This window comes from Schistocerca nitens, chromosome 12 (assembly GCF_023898315.1).
Source record: "Schistocerca nitens isolate TAMUIC-IGC-003100 chromosome 12, iqSchNite1.1, whole genome shotgun sequence".
In the NCBI taxonomy this organism is placed as follows: Eukaryota; Metazoa; Arthropoda; class Insecta; order Orthoptera; family Acrididae; genus Schistocerca; species Schistocerca nitens.
This window is the reverse complement of record NC_064625.1, coordinates 20,312,541-20,329,961: the sequence shown is the minus strand read 5'-3', so window position 1 is coordinate 20,329,961 and position 17,421 is coordinate 20,312,541. Positions and strand designations below refer to the sequence as shown.

The 17,421-nt window shown below is 44.1% G+C and overlaps 1 protein-coding gene across 1 annotated transcript in view; it reads left to right on the top strand.

Moving 5' to 3' along the window:
- LOC126215326 (ubiquitin carboxyl-terminal hydrolase 1) overlaps positions 1 to 17,421 on the top strand; it is an 87,457-nt gene that overhangs the window by 26,708 nt on the left and 43,328 nt on the right. Inside the window, exons 4-6 of the mRNA XM_049942008.1 lie at positions 401 to 705; positions 10,417 to 10,519; positions 10,589 to 10,775. Of these exons, the coding sequence (XP_049797965.1) occupies positions 401 to 705; positions 10,417 to 10,519; positions 10,589 to 10,775 (595 nt within the window). The remainder of the gene's footprint in view (positions 1 to 400; positions 706 to 10,416; positions 10,520 to 10,588; positions 10,776 to 17,421) is intronic.

Below are 17,421 nucleotides of genomic sequence, written 5' to 3'. Positions count from 1 at the left end.
ATAGTGGGTCATTTCTATGGGTTAACACTTCTATTTGGCAATAGTGTTATAATGAAAGGTTTATTTTCTTACTGTTTACTTAAAACTGTGATTTAGGTCATGTAATGCAAGTTTATTTTATCATTGTTTAATCACATGGAGTAAACTGACGTTTTGCTCATAAATGTTTACCTTGCTAACATAAAAACAGCTGTTCTTTGCATGTGTACAAAGTATGCTTCTTACGATAAACGCCGCACCGGCGTGAGGATTAACTTCAGAATTACCTTCATAAAATATTGTCATAACACATTCTTTAGCTTGGGTTTAGAAAGCTTACTGAATGTGGTCTGGATGCAGAGAGCCCTCTGTCGTCTACGCAGACTTCCAGTTGCAACAATCTGCTCTCTTGTGCCGACAGGTGAAATCGTCATCCCTGGGGCGCAATGTCGGCCTCGGGGGCCTGGGAGTGGGCGGTTCGGGGAAGAGCTGGAGCAGCAAAGATCTGCCGTCGCTGGGGGGCGGTTCAGGTGGCGGAGTGGGCAGCTCGGCACTGTCGTCCGTCTCCGCCAACTGTGCACCGTTCGGCGTGGGGCCTGCGGACGGTCGGTCCCGCCTGCGGGCAGTGACGGAGCGGCTGCACGACCTGTACTGCAGCATGCGGCAGGCGGAGCAGCGCGACGGCCCCGAACCCTTTCAGCCGGATGTCTTCCTGCATGCCCTCAGGTCAGCAGCTTGCGCTCGGTGTCGTGGTTGTCGCTAGAGATCAGAGATAGAGCGAATACAATACTAATGTTCTGGGTTGCCTACATCATTTATGAAAGCTCTGATTTTTAAATAATGCTAACAGGCTTCCTTCCGTCTTTCCCGCTGTAGTTATGAGAGTATGAAGAGTCTGATAACTGTGGTGCTGTTGTTGGTTCATACTTCTCAACTCGTTGTCTCTTGCTGAAGCATGCAAGAATTTAAAAGCTAGTTGTGAGTTTTTGTCAGTACGGATGATGAGTTCAGTCTTGTTGCTGTGAAATAGCACTGACAAGGCGAAATAAATGACAGATTGTCGGGATCAGGTGGCCTCGTAACGAAACAGTGTTTTGTGGTGCGTGTGTGTGTGTGTGGGGGGGAGGGGGGGGATGAAAATTAATTGATGCAAAGTACACAATTGGAAAAATGGATATGTGTTCCATTCGAGGAGGTCACCAAGCAATCATCATGGCAGATAGTCCCATGTGGAACAGTGTCACAGCAGTGATATGCAAAACGTGAGTGATATGCAAAACGTGCACAGAAAAATGTACCAAAAAAAAACTGACCTCAGTTGCTCAAGGCTGGGCCACTCATTCTCCACAACAATGCTAGTGCTTTAGCCCAAAAACTGGGAAGTGTTGCTGCATTCTCCTTACAGTGTGGACACGAGCCCTCCAGACTTCAGTGTGTTCCCGATGTAGAAAAAACCTTTTTGTGGACATCATTATCTTTCTGTGGAAGAGTTTTCTGCCACCATTACCTGAGCCATTTGCAGATGACATGGTGTCCTGGATGGAATAATAGAAGATCTTCTGATATGAAACTTCCTGGCAGATTAAAACTGTGTGCCCGACCGAGACTCGAACTCGGGACCTTTGCCTTTCGCGGGCAAGTGCTCTACCAACTGAGCTACCGAAGCACGACTCACGCCCGGTACTCACAGCTTTACTTCTGCCAGTACCTCGTCTCCTACCTTCCAAACTTTACAGAAGCTCTCCTGCGAACCTTGCAGAACTAGCACTCCTGAAAGAAAGGATATTGCAGAGACATGGCTTAGCCACAGCCTGGGGGATGTTTCCAGAATGAGATTTTCACTCTGCAGCGGAGTGTGCGCTGATATGAAACTTCCTGGCAGATTAAAACTGTATCCCGAGTTCGAGTCTCGGTCGGGCACACAGTTTTAATCTGCCACGAAGTTTCATATCAGCGCACACTCCGCTGCAGAGTGAAAATCTCATTCTGGATCTTCTGAGAAGTTGGGATTCAGTCGTAGAGAAGCAGGGAGACTATATCTACGGACTGTAAAGAGGTATTGAAGAAAGAAAAAAAAGTGTAAGTAAAAAATTGGTGTGCATTATTTATGAAATGCCCGTCTTAATTGCTAGATTGGACCTGCTGTGCAGTGCTACTAGCCCATGCTATGTGACTCTCTCTTTTGTAGTTGGGTGAGTGCACTGAAAAAGAACTTGGATCTATTTGAGCTATGAAAGATGTAAACCATTTTGTGGCAACTCTCCTGTATTGTAATTGCATTCTCTTATCTGTACAATTATTTTTACCATGTTGGGTGATACGGAGTGCTAATATATTGTAGTTCCCAATATGTAGTAACATGCACTGCTGTACCGATTTCGACACTAGAGACTCGTGTGACAGTTTTCTTTTGTTTTTCATTTGTTCGAGTAATTTCATTCTTGCCATGCCCTTTTCTTTGTGACTTCAAAAGTGCTGCCAAGCCGCAATGCCAAAGCGTAAGTGGGCCTCCACAGCTGGTGGAGATGCACATTCGCCATCGCGCCTCATCAGCATGCTGAGATGACTTCCTTTTGTATCCATCTGGATATGCTGGATTTGCTGTATTGGCCTCAGGTAATGTGGAGGTGCTTGTCCTAACCCTGCTACAGAGAAAATTATTCTTGCAGCAGGAGTTGTCTCTGGTGATGTGGAGGTTAGTTTGCCTCAGGCAGCTGCAGAGAACATTATTCTCACAGCAGGTCAGGCCCACGGTGTTGTCCCTGGTGTGACTCATGGCGCAGTTCTGCAATGAGATGATTGTGAGATTGACAAAACTTTTTGTAGAAGGCACATGTGCTCTTCCGGATTCTGTCCCACGAAGTGGGATTAGCATCTTTGCACCACAGACGAGTTGAATGCGGCCTCAGGAGGTGCAGAGTGACTTTGAGGGCAGTTCTGCAGATCTGTGATGTTAGTCGGTGGCCTTCTCCCTCACTACAGCAATGTACTCTTAATGCTGGTCGACCAGTGTTGGGTAGTGTAGTGTAGTGCTGTGATATGGCTGCAGTGATGACTGTGCATTAAGCAGAAGCTACGAGGTGCGGAGATGCCCCACTGCTCTGCTTCTGATACCACGTACGTATATGTCTGGCTCAGGTGAGCCGTTGGTCGAGGATCACCCCAAGACACTTCGTGTTCTTCACCCCTAGTATGGAGACTCCTGTGGGTGAGGACTGCTGCCTGGCTGTTGATGGCGTCGAGTTCAAGTTGGAGTAAAGGGGACCACTCGCAGAACAGCAGTATTGAGTTGCTGACAGCCACACAAAAAAGAATCGAACTTGCCAGCTTTTGGAAAAATGCTCTCCTCCCTCTCCCTCTCCCTCTCCCTCTCCCTCTCCCTCTCCCCCTCCCCCTCCCCCTCCCCCTCCCCCTCCCCCTCCCCCTCCCCCTCCCCCTCCCCCTCCCCCTCCCCCTCCCCCTCCCCCTCCCCCCACACACACACATATCCTGTTGCACGATAATGCCCATTTCCACACTGCCAATCAGGTGAAGACTATGCTTCATCAATTTGTTTGGGAAACTCTGAAACATCCTCTGTACAGCCTGGATTGTTCACCGTGTGATTTTTCACACATTTGCTGACCCAAAGAAAGATGTGTGGACATCGATTTGTCAGACAAGGAAGAGCAAGAAGGGTTGCGGTTGCGAATCAGTCAGTAACTGAAACAGGAATTGATCATCTCCGCTTCCAGTAAGGTAAATGTCTAAATGTGTGTGGTGATTACTTTTGAGTGGAACAAGTCTGAGGTCGCATTGTGGACGGTGTTCAGTTTCCTTTTGACTGCCCCTTATAAATACAGCTACTTTGGAATAGGAACTTAATGTCTTCAAAGTGATCCTTAAATTCAGCAGTAATAATTTAATGTTTACTCAGTCATCTTGTACATTACTGAATGTGTTCTAAATGGTGACCATCACACAAGTATAACATCTTTTGAAAAAAAAAAAAAAAAAAAACCTCTGTTGCACACTACCATGTACACCAGGCATTGCAGGAGCCTCTTCAGGTGCGGCAAGTATCCTGGCTAGAAGTGTTTCTTAAGCCTGTAACTGGTGTCACGTACACCAGGGTTTTGATGTACCCCACAAAAAATGTTGAGGTGTTGGATCAGAGACATACTTAGATATATCTGTTGTATGAGTGATGGCATGACTGCATGTCGACGGCTGTTCTTCCATACTTGCAAGTGCCTCCTCTTACATATTACCTGTTCGAGTGCGCCGCGAATGACCCTCATGATACACTGAATGTAAAGCACCTAACCCCTCAGAGGTTCTGTTTTATGCCTGTTCGAATACTGAGCACAGTACAGGTGTGAGCTTCGTGTTTACTGCCAAGAGCTTTGTGTGTACTGCTGTTCTCCACACGTGTGAAGTTGCATTTTGCAGAGAACTGTACATTGTACAGTATGCATGAAAATCTGATGCAGCAGCTGATAAGTGAGACCTTAATGACATAACATAATGGAGCACACTTTGAAAGGCAGTTGTACATATACAGAAATAGTATGTTATCTTTGCTGAATTTGTGACATGTGTACATGTATTGTCTTTGTTTTCATGGCATTCCAAAGCTTCCACTGGCTCAGAATTACTTTAAAGACTGTAAGTTCTATTCAACTGTTGTTTTATTCTGACTCCTCTGTCAGCTCCTTCAATTTGTGTGCGCAACATCTGCATCTCAATACATAATCTACAAGCCTCTGAATGGTGTGTAGCGGAGGGTACTCGCAGCTTTACTAGTCATTTCCTTTCTGGTTCCACTTGTAGATGTAGTGAGAGAGAAACAACTGTCTATATGCCTCTGTATGAGCACTAATTTCCCTGAACTTATTTTCGTGCTGTTCATTATGCAAAATGTATGTCGGTGGCGGTAGAAACATTCTGCATTCAGCCTCAATGCCAGCTCTCTAAATTTTCTCAGTAGTGCTCCTTAAAACAAAAAAAAAAAATCACTTTCCATCCAGTGATTCCAATTTGAGTTTGTGAAGCAGATCGGTAATACTTACCTGCTGTTAGAACCTACCGATAAATATAGCAGCGAACTGGTTCGTCGTCGTCCTTTAAACTGACCTGGTGGGAATCCAAAACATGCGAGCAGTACTTACAGACGAACCGCACTTCCACGAAGTGCTCCCAATAAACCAAAGTCGACCATTCGTCTTCCCTACTACAATTCTTATTTGCTTATTCCATTTGACATTGCTTTGTAGCATTACACCTACATGTTTGACATGGCCGTCAAGCTGTACGCTACTAATGCTGTACTCAAACATTGAGTTTGTTTCTCCTACTCATCTGCATTAACTTAAGTTATTCTACATTTAAAGCCAGCTGTCATTCATCATACCAACTAGAAACTTTGTGTCATCTTGTATCCTCCTACATCTACAGTCACTAGACACCAATGCCTTCCCGTACACCACTGCATTATCAGCAGACAGCCACAGACAGCTGCTTACCCTGTCTCTCAGAACATTTTGTTTATAGAGGATAGTAGCAGTCCTATGAAACTTCCTGGGGCACCCCTGATGATACGCGTGTCTGTGACGAACACTTGTGGTCGAGGACAACATGATGGGTTCAGTTAATTAAAAAGTCTTAGAGCCACTCTTGTACCTACGAATGTATTTCGTATGCTTGTACCTTCATTAACAATCGGCAGTGTGATGTTGTGCTGGACACTTTCCGAAAATATAGGACTGTAAATCTGTCTGTTGCCCTTCATCTGTGGTTCACAGGATCTCGTGTGAAAAAGGCTGAGCTCGAATTTAACAGGAGCGATGCTTTCTAAAACCGTGTTCATTTGCAGACAGAAGCTTCTCCATCTTGAGGAAATTCGTTAATTTGAACTGAGAATATGTTCATGGATTGTGCAGCAAACCAATGTTAAAGATACTTGTCTGTAATTTTGTTGGTCCTTTCCTTTACCCTTGTTATATGCAGGATTCACCTGTGCTTTTTTCTAGTTGCTTGGCACTGTGGTACCTCCTCGATCAGCTCATAATAAAACAAGTGAAAGAGGTGTGTCTGGTGTAATTTCCATCCAGTATTGCTACTTGTTGCCTACATTTTGGGCACCAGTGGGTGACATGAGATTAACAGATGTGCGTGACAATTTCACGCAACATGTTTGTGATTGCCTTTGTTTGACGGAATTTCATACATTCTACAGTTTCGCTTCCCATTGTGCTATCCAGGTTGAAGTAGCTTGGGGTTCATTTCGACCCAAAATTTAAAATGTTTAACAGTTAGCCTTTGGATAAAACTATTTTAACAAATGGAATGAATGGTGAACATGAAGTTTGTATACATTTCCATGGAAAAGCAAATTTAATGGTACACTTCAGGCTTGATAAACCCCCACAAAAAGAAATCTAAGGGCGTCGGGTCTGGAGAATGGGTTGGGGCAAAGTTGTTGATAATTACATCCAGTCTATCTTCTGGGAAAAGCTGCAGCCATGTAATTCTGGACAGCTCACAAGGAGGTGACTCACTAATTGTGTTTTTGTGATCTCTTATACATAGCTGGGAAAAGAAACAGTTAGTACAGCTGGAAAGACAAGCGTCGGCAGCATATTCCTCCTGGGCAGTAATAGGTGTGCTGATAAGTTTCAACGTCGTCCACCAGAAGATAGCATATTGGCATAGTTACAAGAGTGCCATCTGTATCTACCCTTTAATGTGGAATGCTGACAGCCAGAAGGCTCAGTGTGTTGCAAACATGTGAAGCAAGCAGCTACCGTGCTGCGGAGACGCACTCGTTCTTCTATGGCCAACTGAGCAAGTTTGAAAAAGGTCAAATTGTGGCCTTAGTGGCAGGATGGTCTTCTCGGAGAATGGCCACACAAGTTGGAAGTGCTGTCTCAGTTTGTAAGCGAATGAGGGAGGGTGGGGTTATAGTGTCGTCTGTGTTTGCTATTCCTACCCACTCACCTCATAAATCCAATTGTCATTCGCTTCTTCCCTTGCAGTCTAGGAGCAGCAGCTTGAGTATTGCTGTAATAAATGACAACTAACAAGGGGAATAAAGGAGTGCCAATTACCGAAATTCAAGTTTCGGCCCAGTGTAATCCATTGATGTATTTCTAACACTTGCACAACACAGGGCTGCACTGTTACACGCTTCACAAAGTAACAAATATGTTGATACACTGATACATACAGTAACACTACATCACAATACATCATCCCACACTGCAATCCAGATGCAGCGCTCGTGGCAATAGAGGTAATCAAAGTTTCATTTACCGGCACGGATGAGATGCTTGCGGGCATATAATCATGTTCTTGTGATTGTTCTCGTAGTTTTTGACTTCACGAACCACGGATTATGCCTCGTGAGGTACACGAATGATTACACAGCATCAAACACCTTTATAGACACAAAATTTACTTGTTCTCTTAGCCTCATTCCTTAACATCTTCACACCAAGCACGCGGTTAAACACCTCCACATGACTCCCTCACTCGTTCTGGCGCGAAAAAACAAAGAAGTGACCATAGCACTGTCATTATAATCGATATCAGTGCTACTTGATACATGCTTACACGTTGTGCAACAATGCTGGTATCAGTGGTTATGAGAACATTCTCACACCCATAGACGAGGTTCTGGACATCCGCACCTCAGACACCTGCTCGGATCGTAGTCTTAAAAGGGCGGCAGCGGCAGACCGTTGAGCTACCACAGCACAGGAAACAGGACTTGTAAGCCCAAACGTGTCTGCACAATCTGTTGCAAACAGGTTATTAGCAGTAGCACTACAGGAATGCACACTTCTAGCTCGTCTTCCACTTGTGCCACAGAATCAAAGCGCCCAGCTTGACTGGTACTGTCAGATGATCACATGGAAGGTGATCTTCAGCCATAAAAGCAGATTCTGCCTGCATGCAACTGATGGTTGTTTGCGTGTTCAACGTAGGCCTGGTGAGCACTGTCTGGCGGTGTGCATTTGCCACACACACTGGCCTCACCTCGGGCCTTGTAGTCGGGGGTGTGAGAAGCTCCAACTCTCGTTCACCTGTGGTCTCTCTGGAGGGGCAGTAACAAATGCTCGGTACATGTCAGAATGTTGTTAGGCCCATTCTTTTGATGTTCTTGCAACAGGTAGGTGGTGATGTTCCAGTGGGGAAAATACTTGCCCACTCACTGCCTGTGAAACTCCACGTGCTCTGCAAGAGATACAGCAAGTTTCCTGCTCAGCACGATCTCTGGACTCTGCTACAATTAAATATGCGTGGAACATGATGGGGGGACAAGAAGTGACTCGTCAACCGACAACTTGTTCAGAACTGTGTGAACAGCTAGAGCAGGTGTGGCATAACACAACCCAGGACAGTATTCGCCATCTGTGCAATCTGCTGGGTACCCAAATCAGGACTTGCATTGCTGCCCATAGAAGCTATGCCATGTACTGAAATGGGTGTTTCAGTTTGGATAGATACCAAATATCTCAGAACTGCATGTGCTATTGATCTGTAAATATAATAATTTCATGTACTCCTTATGCACTTTTGCAGTGATAAATCTTGAGTGAATTGGAAACCTCTGACAGGATGTTCTAAACTTTCATCCGGCAGTTTACTTGTGATACGTGAAGTCAGTACTCAAATATCGATTGCACAAAGCAGTTTGATGCAACTCTCAGATTTTCTTGAGAAAATGACACTGAAAATTTTCAGATAGCCTTTAATACAGTAAAGTAAGGTCAGTTTTTTGACAAGCTGTGTGGTTCGGTGGTAGACTGCTAGCCTGCCACATGGGTGCCTAGTGTTTGGTTACTGCCTGTGGTACATTTTTAAACAAAGGTGCCCATTCTACTATCAGTTCTGCAGTGAGTTTGATACGTAAATAAGAAAAAAGTTAATGTGTAATGGTTTTTAAAATTTAAACAATCTTTTCGTTGCTGATCTTTTGTAAAAGGTCAGTAATTAAGAATTTATATTTGCTGTGAAAACTGGATTTTGTGTGAAATGTATAGTTAACATTAAGACAACGTGCAGTCATAAAAACAATTAGATATGCTTTAATTAGCATATTTGATGAATTTTAAATTTTAGATGATGTAGTTATTTGAGAGAGAGGGGGGGGGGGGGGGAGGATGGGCGGGAGGATGGAGTGGAGCAGAATGGCTGAAACAAGAGTCGAACCTCCGATTATCTTTCAAGTGTTACAGATTACCTCCCCCTCCCATCTTTATATATTCTATGCTTCACAGAAATACTTGCAGAACATGCACGTTTGCTTAAATATTTACATTGACTGGGAATCAAACACAGGCCACCCACTTAGCATGTGGGCATTCTACCATGGAGCCAAGCTGCCTGTCATAAAATTGACCTTTCTATAGGGTACTGAAGACACTCTGAAGACTTCAAATCAGATTTTCTTGAGAATTTTTTAGTAGGGTCACCATTTAGTGAGACTGATAATAGTTCTGAACTTCACGTACTGTGAATATAAAAAATTCTAAGAATTGGACTGCCAAGTGGTTTCTTAGTAAGATAAAGTAGGGTGGTGCCCCATCTATGTAGAGAACAGAGTTCTTAAGGTTTTGTAGACAGAGCCCGAGCATAACATGGAACAAAGCTGTTGTCATAGAAAGGCAATGCTTGAGTATAAGTAAGACCACAATTCTCTTGACATGAGAGCCACCTGTCACTCGATAAATGGACTCTTCGTGTATGAAAACAGTGTACAAACCTTGCACTACCTGTCCCTTCGCTGGTGCCTTCCATTGTCAATTTCTTGAATTAGTTTGAAAGAAACATTAGTGTACGTAACAGCTGCTGCCGCGAATGGCTGAGGCAGTATGTTCGCTTTGACATTTTCGTGCTTTTACTCACTAGGTTTTGCACTTTGCTGTAATTTTGCTACAGATAAGTCATGTTTCTTAAGAGAGCAAGATGTTTTGGAAGCTCAAGAGGAAGGAATTGCTCAGCAACTCACCTCCCACTTTTTCCTTGGAAAGATAAATATGCTTGTCATTATTTTAAAATTTGTAATCTGAAGTAAACGTGGAAAATAAATCTTGAAGCTTGGTGTTTTTTAAATATATATTAATCTTCAAGGTACATCAAATACACGTGTGCCAGTAATGCTTTAAATGCTGGCATAAGTGGCCAGTTTCCTAGGCTGGATATTTTTCAAAGCGTTAATCACATCTTGTATCAAATGCACTTACATAAAGATTTCAAACATGTTGGAAGTGACTGAGTCTGGTAGTTAATTTCTCTGCAAACATACATGATCCACAGGAGGTAGCCCCGGTCTTTTGTAACCACGCATTCACTTCAGGGTGCTCTCTTCACCGCTCTCGCGGTGATTCTGGTTGCCAGTTTGCCCAGATTCTGTGATGGAGACTGTTTGCTGTAATGTGTGCTCCTCCTCAGGGAAGTGAACCCGATCTTCGAGGGCAACCAGCAGCACGACGCGCATGAGCTGCTCGTGTGCCTGCTGGACACGGTGCGCGAGACGTGCCGCCTGCTCGCGCTCGTGCCGCGCCCCCCTCCGCCACCGCCGCCCCCCGCGGTCCCGCCCCCAGCCGCGGCGCCGTCCCCTCAGCCTGCCCCCGCCTCCAAGTCCGGCTGGGGAGTGCGCAAATCCTGGAAGAAGAAGAGGCCGCAGCCGCCCCAGCAGCAGCAGGGGAAAGCGACGTCGGGGTCCGTGTCCGCACTGCGCGGCAGCTCGCCCAGTCCTGTGCCGGAGAACTCGGCTGCGGAGGCGGTCAACGGAGTAGCCTCGCTGGCAGGTGAGACGATGCGTGAACTGTATCCTAAGTGCCCATTGGCAGTGATTAATCTATGCTGATGATATGATTCGCCTCGCGTCCCCCTCTTCTCCTATACTGGCATGAAGTTTACTCCTTGATGTCTTAAAAATGTGTGCTATCATCCTTTCCCTTCTTCTTGTCAACGCTTTCTACAAATTCCTCTCCTCAGCAATTCTACAGGGAACCTCCTCGTACCTGATCGTTAGGATCACTCAAAAAGAAACAAGCCGGAGGTGAAAAATGAAAACCTCTTAGGCACCATAACAACATTGCTTTTGACTGATTTCTTTCACAAAGATGTTTGATTAAAGTCGTTTGTCAAATCTTTGACAGTGTACGATGGAAGGTCTGATCAAATATATCTTTGATCAAAGTTCATTGTTCAGTGTTAGAGATCAGGCCTAACTTTCATCAAAGTTGGGCCCATTGTATACTCATTTCACTCACTCCAGTTGATCCTAACCTGTAAAATGACTTTAAAAGTTTCCCGTACTATATGTTGACATGAAAACTAACCTTACATCTGCAGAAAGAACTGCTGTCCACCATCTAAAAACTGTTCCTGACCTTATTATCCTACCTGCGGACAAAGTCTCCGCCACTGTTGTTTTGAACCACAAGGATTACCTGGCAGAAGGACTCCTCCAGCTGTCAGATACTTCCACCTCCAAACCTTGCCCTCTAATCCAGTAGTATCTCCAGACACTACTCAAATCCTTGGGCCCAATCCAGAACCTCTCCCTGGAGTCCATCTTTCTACTAACCCCCACCACTCCTTGCAGTCCTACCTTCTACATGCTTTCTAAAGTCCGTAAACCTAACCACCCAGGATGCCCCGTTGTGGCCGGTTACCGTGCCCCCACTGAGAGAATGTCTGCTCTTGTAGATAAACATCTTCAACCTATTAACCGGAACCTACCCTCCTGTATAAAAGATATCAACCATTCCTTCCACAGACTCCACAGTTCCTGTCCCTTTACCACACGGTGCCCTACTCATCACTATTGATGACACCTTCCTGTGCACTAACATTCCTAATGCTCATGGCCTTACCGCTATTGAGCACTACCTTTCCCAACGCCCGATATATTCCAAACCAACTATCTCCTTCCTAATCGCCATGACCAACTATACCTTCACCCACAATTACTTGTCCTTCGAAGGCATTACCTAAAAACAAATCCAGGGTACGGCTACGGGCACCCGCATGGCACCATCCTATGCCAACCTATTCATGGGCCATCTAGAGTAATCCAGAGTAACCCAGAATCCCCTCACTGGGATCAGATTCTTTGATGACATCTTTGCTATCTGCGTGAGAACACCTTGTCCACATTCAACTACTTCTGCCCCCTTTTATTTCAACTGGTCCTACGTAACGCAACAAGCCACCTTCTTATGCGTTGACCCCACCTCAAAGATGGCTACATCATTACCTCCGTCCATATCAAACATACTAACCATCACCAATACCTCCAGCTCGACAGCTGCCACCCGTTCCGTACCAAGAAGTCCCTTCCGTACAGCCTAGCCATTCATGGTCGCTGCATCTGCAGTGATGAGCAGTCCCCCTCAAAATATACTGAGGGTCTCACTGAAGCCTTCACTGACCGCAGTTATCCTCCTAACCTTGTACAAAAGCAGACTTACCTTTCCAGTCTTCCACCACCTCGAAAAGTCCCACCGTCCGGCCACAGAGGAACGTTCCCATCGTAACTCGGTACCACCCAGGACTGGAGCAACTGAATTACTTTCTCCGCCAGGGTTTCGATTACCTCTTGTCGTGCCCTGAAATCAGAAATGTCCTGCCCACTATCCTTCCCACTCTTCCCACAGTGGTAGTTCCACTGTCGACTGAACCTACACAACATACTCATCCATCCTTACACAACCCCTGAACACAGTCCCTTACCTCATGGCTCATACTCCTGTAATAGACCTAGATGCAAGACCTGTCCCATACATCTTCCCACCACCACCTACTCCAGTCTGGTCACTAACATCACCTATCCCATCAAAGACAGGGCTGCCTGTGAAACCAGGCATGTAGTCTAAAAGATAAGCTGCAACTACTGTGCTGCATTCTACGTAGGCGTCTGTGCACATGAATGGCCACCGACAAACTGCGGCCAAGAAACGAGCGGACCTCCCTGTTGCTGAACTCGCTGCCAAACATGATATCATTCATTTCAGTGACTACTTCACAGCCTGTGCAATATGGGTCCTTCCCACCAACACCAGCTTTTCTGAATTGTGCAGGTGGGAACTTTCCCTGGGATACATCCTACGTTTCCGTAACCCTCCTGGCCTCAACCTTAGTCACTATCCTCACCCATCCAGCCCTTTCCCTGTTCCCAATTCAGCACTACACAGCCATCATTCCACCACCACATCCAGTCTTTTTATTTCTCTCCTTTTCTGCTAATTCCCCCCACCTCTCCCCTGCCCTCCGTCTAATCTGCAGCACTTCACTGTCTGCCACCCCCACTGTACTATTCCTCTCCCTCCCTGCCCAGTCTCCTTTCTTGCCCCCACACAGTCCCATCATGCACTGGTGCTGCTGTTCGCAGTTGCCCGAGACAACAGTTGTGTGTGTGTGTGTGTGTGTGTGTGTGTGTGTGTGTGTGTGTTTGTTTTTTGTTGAAGGCCTTAAAGGCTGAAAGCTTTAATTGTGAGAATCTATTTGTTGTGCCTATCTGTGACTCAACATTTTTGCTATATGATGAGTAGCAACTTTCCTTCTCATGATATTGTTACATTCCATCCTGGATTTTCCATTGTTTGAATTTTCCTGTGATGTGGTTTTTGCTTATTTTCTACTTTTAGCTTTAATCGACCCCTTCTTCTGAAGAACAGCTTGCGTATCTGATTTAAGACATTTCTTGACATAACCTTTTTCCCCCCTGTACAATTCAGTAATCAAAAACTTTGCAGAACATTGATTTCAAACCTACAGCATACTTGAGACTGTCTGTGGGCATTCATAGCTGGGTGACCCACACTAGAAAATACTACAGATGGTACCGACAAGGCACTTACAGTTCAAGTAAGAGGTCATGCTGAAAAGTAATGCTTCAAAATGTATGTGAACTTCGTAAATAAAACAAACATTATTAACAGTCAGTATCTAAAAACAAAAACCACAGCCTCACCTCTTTTTGGATTGCTTCATCACTCATAGTGAAGTCCTTGAAAGTGTTCCTTAAGTTCTGGAAACAGATGAAAATAAAAATAGAATGGGGCCAAGTTGGGACACTATGGAGGAGGACTGGTTGACAGTGAATGCAGGGCATCAGATTGTTGCAGATGTGGTCTGTCATTGTCTTGCTGAAGGAGAGGGTACTCTGTGTGTGGAGGAACTCTTCAAATTCAAAACTAGATTACAGCATGCTGTTTCTCATGCACCGACATAAGTTATGTTGAATACTGCCATGTTACACGCTATACTTCGGATTTCTCTAGCAGCAGAGAACTGCAAATATGTGGATATCAAACTTAAAGGTGTAATTTGTTAGTAACGTTAGTTTTATATAAAGCTTTGAGTTTTCACATTAAAAATTTGGAGCGTTTACATTCCAGCATGCCCCTGTAGAACTGAAAAAAACTCTTTGCTTTACATGAAGACTCTCGGTGTGGGTGAGTAGCTGAAATACGTTGACTGGTTTTGTTGGACTCGCAGCGTGCGTCTCACCACCACCACCAAAACTGATAAGACTGGTGGTATGGGAGGGGTGAGGGGGGTGGGGGTGGGGGGTGCAAATGACTTAAACCTTTGTTATGCAAACCTGTGAAAGCAAAACTGACATGGGGTCATAAGCATTGCCAATCCCCTACACAGACCTCATTTCATTTCAAAGTAAGAGAAGGAGCAACACACAAACCAAAGCAAAGTGGAGTACACAAAGCATTTGGTAATGGCAACTGCTGAAGTTGGCAGTGTCATAAACGAGGTACCATATTTCCTCAAATCCAAACCGCACTTTCATTCCGGTTTTTGTAATCCAAAAAACAGTGTGCGGCTTATAATCGAGTGCAAAGTAAGCGGAAGTTCTGAAAAATGTTGGTGGGTATCGCCACAACTAACTTCTGCTGTGTAATATATATAACACTACACAGGCATGCTTTGCAGGCACAAAGATAAATACTGGCACCAAAACCTACGCGTCAGTAAATAAATTAAAAGAAAAGGTAGAAGAATGTAAACATTATGCCATGTGTTCTTTCGTGTTTGCTGCTATCTCATTTAAATCCTGTCTGCCTAATAAACTACGAAACTAGAGTGAGACAACAGCAAACGCGGAAGAATATACATATAATGTCATGTTTATATTCGTATTATTCTTATGCTGAATAGTGATAGTCAGAAATGAAGCACGAATCTAAGATGACTAATTTCTGTGCAGAATGTAATGTACTATACAGGCGTCTGCAGAGATTTTCAAATGGAGAAAAACTTTTGCTAAACTCTCGTTCGGAACAAATTCTATCATACGCAGTCTATTATTTGGTTCTTGTTGATCTTTATCAAAGAAAGCAGCAGTGTAAGCAACAACAAATAGTCTCTTGCCATTGTTTCTGGTTATGAGACAACTGCTCTATTTTTTTTTATTGAAACCTGCGGTAGCGCGCACAAAAGCAAGCCATGCCGCGAGCAGCGACAAGTCATAAACACTCCTTATCAGAATGCGACAAACAATGCATGACACAGTACAATAATGCATTTTCAGCTTAGGGTGACGTAAACACCTATAACAAAAAGAACGGCACTTATCAGATCAAAGCAAAATAAGCAATCGATTCAAACCACATGAAGCACGTGAAAAAGGAAGAGTACCCATATAAATACGGACGGAGCACCTGATACATAGCATTGGCTACTTGGTAAAGCTTAACTGTCAAGCTTACGACTCGAACCAAACTACTGTAGCTGTATCTTCATCCGTTCGACCTCAATTGTGTTTCACGTTACAATGGACCAACTTTGTTTTGATTTGGAGGGGTGGTCTAAAACTTTTCTCTTACCTTGAATTTAGAGTCTCAAATTTCAGAAGCGGCTTAGATTCGAGAAAAATTTTTTTCCTTGATTTCGAGTCTCATTTTTCAGGTGCGGCTTAAATTCGAGTAAATACGGTAGTTATGGTCCGACCTCTGCTGTTACCTATGAAATAATAGTCCAGTACAACCCTCTTCTTTCTCCCTCCACCCGAAGCTGTGACATCGAAGTGTCTGAATAGTAGCTGGCCACTGTGGCCAAGTGGTCCTAGGCGCTTCAGTCTGGAAGCGCACTGCTGCTATGGTCGCAGGTCCGAATCCTGCCTCGGGCATGGATGTGTGTGATGTCTTTAGGTTAGTTAGGTTTAAGTTGTACTAAGTCTAGGGGACTGATGACCTCATATGTTAAGTCCCATAGTGCTCAGAGCCATTTGAACCATTTGTCTGAATAGTACAAACTTCAGCTATGTATTTCTTTGTTCTAATATGCAAGGTCTTGCAGCTGACTCCTATGTTGCCATATGTGGCGTATGTATTGGAGGGATTAATTTGCTGACCATACTAGGTATGCCACCAGTGCATAATTTATGAGAGCACTAATATATCGTTATTCGTCCATAGATGTGGTATTTTTTTTTTGCAGATATACATCTATGCCTATTCTGTTTCTAAACTTGAGTTCACTAGATGCACAGTACCAGTAACTGAAAACTCGTTATTTTATTTATACTTATGTGCAGAAAATAAAGTTATTTCAAACAGTATCTAATATGATAGTTCATCCCAATACGGTTCACTGTGAAATAGCATTTGTTAGGTGCTAGCTGAGTACCCTCCATTGCCCTGCTATATATTTGTCTCAGTTCTGTTGGTCCATCCCCCCCCCCCCCTCTCCCCCTGTTCATCTCCTGTTCACCTCTCTCTGTGTTGCACAATGATAAAAGTTTGGGGGTACATTCAGCAGCTTTGTTGATACTGTCTGCTAAATGTGTTGCATGTAGTTAATAGTAAAGAAGTAATAAATAAAATTGTCGTGTGTGATGCAACAGTTTTACTGCATGAGTAGTGAAAATGTAGTAAGCGATAAACTTTTCCTTTTACCATTTTGTGTGAGTTGTCAGCAATAAAAATTTTGGTGGAGGTTTGAAATCATGTGTAAAGAGTGCTGGAAGTCGTTGAGTGCTCTTTCTCAAGTACTGGAGGAACAAAATCTGAATATTTGTGCATCAAGGCCAAACATATTTTCCAACCCCACCTACACTTTTTTGATGGGTAGGTGGTTCTTACCCCCACAGCAGTTCTTTCTACACAGCGAGTGATATGTATACAAAGTTTGATAGGAATCGATCCAGTAGTTTTGGAGATTAGTGTGTTCAAAGACACAGACAGATAAAACAGTTTTACAGACTGCTTATTACTATATATATTTTCTCATTTTGAGATAGAATTTGGATGTCTCGAGTACAATTTTTTCAGGTCCCTACTGATTGGTAAAACTGGCAAGGTGTACGTAAAGCTTCTCATTGTTTTGTGCGGGTATTGACAGTGTGCTATTTTTTTTATGGCCCTGTTCTGTAGTTTGAAAACTGTCTTCAAAATGATAATAAATTACATACACACAAACTTTCCTTGT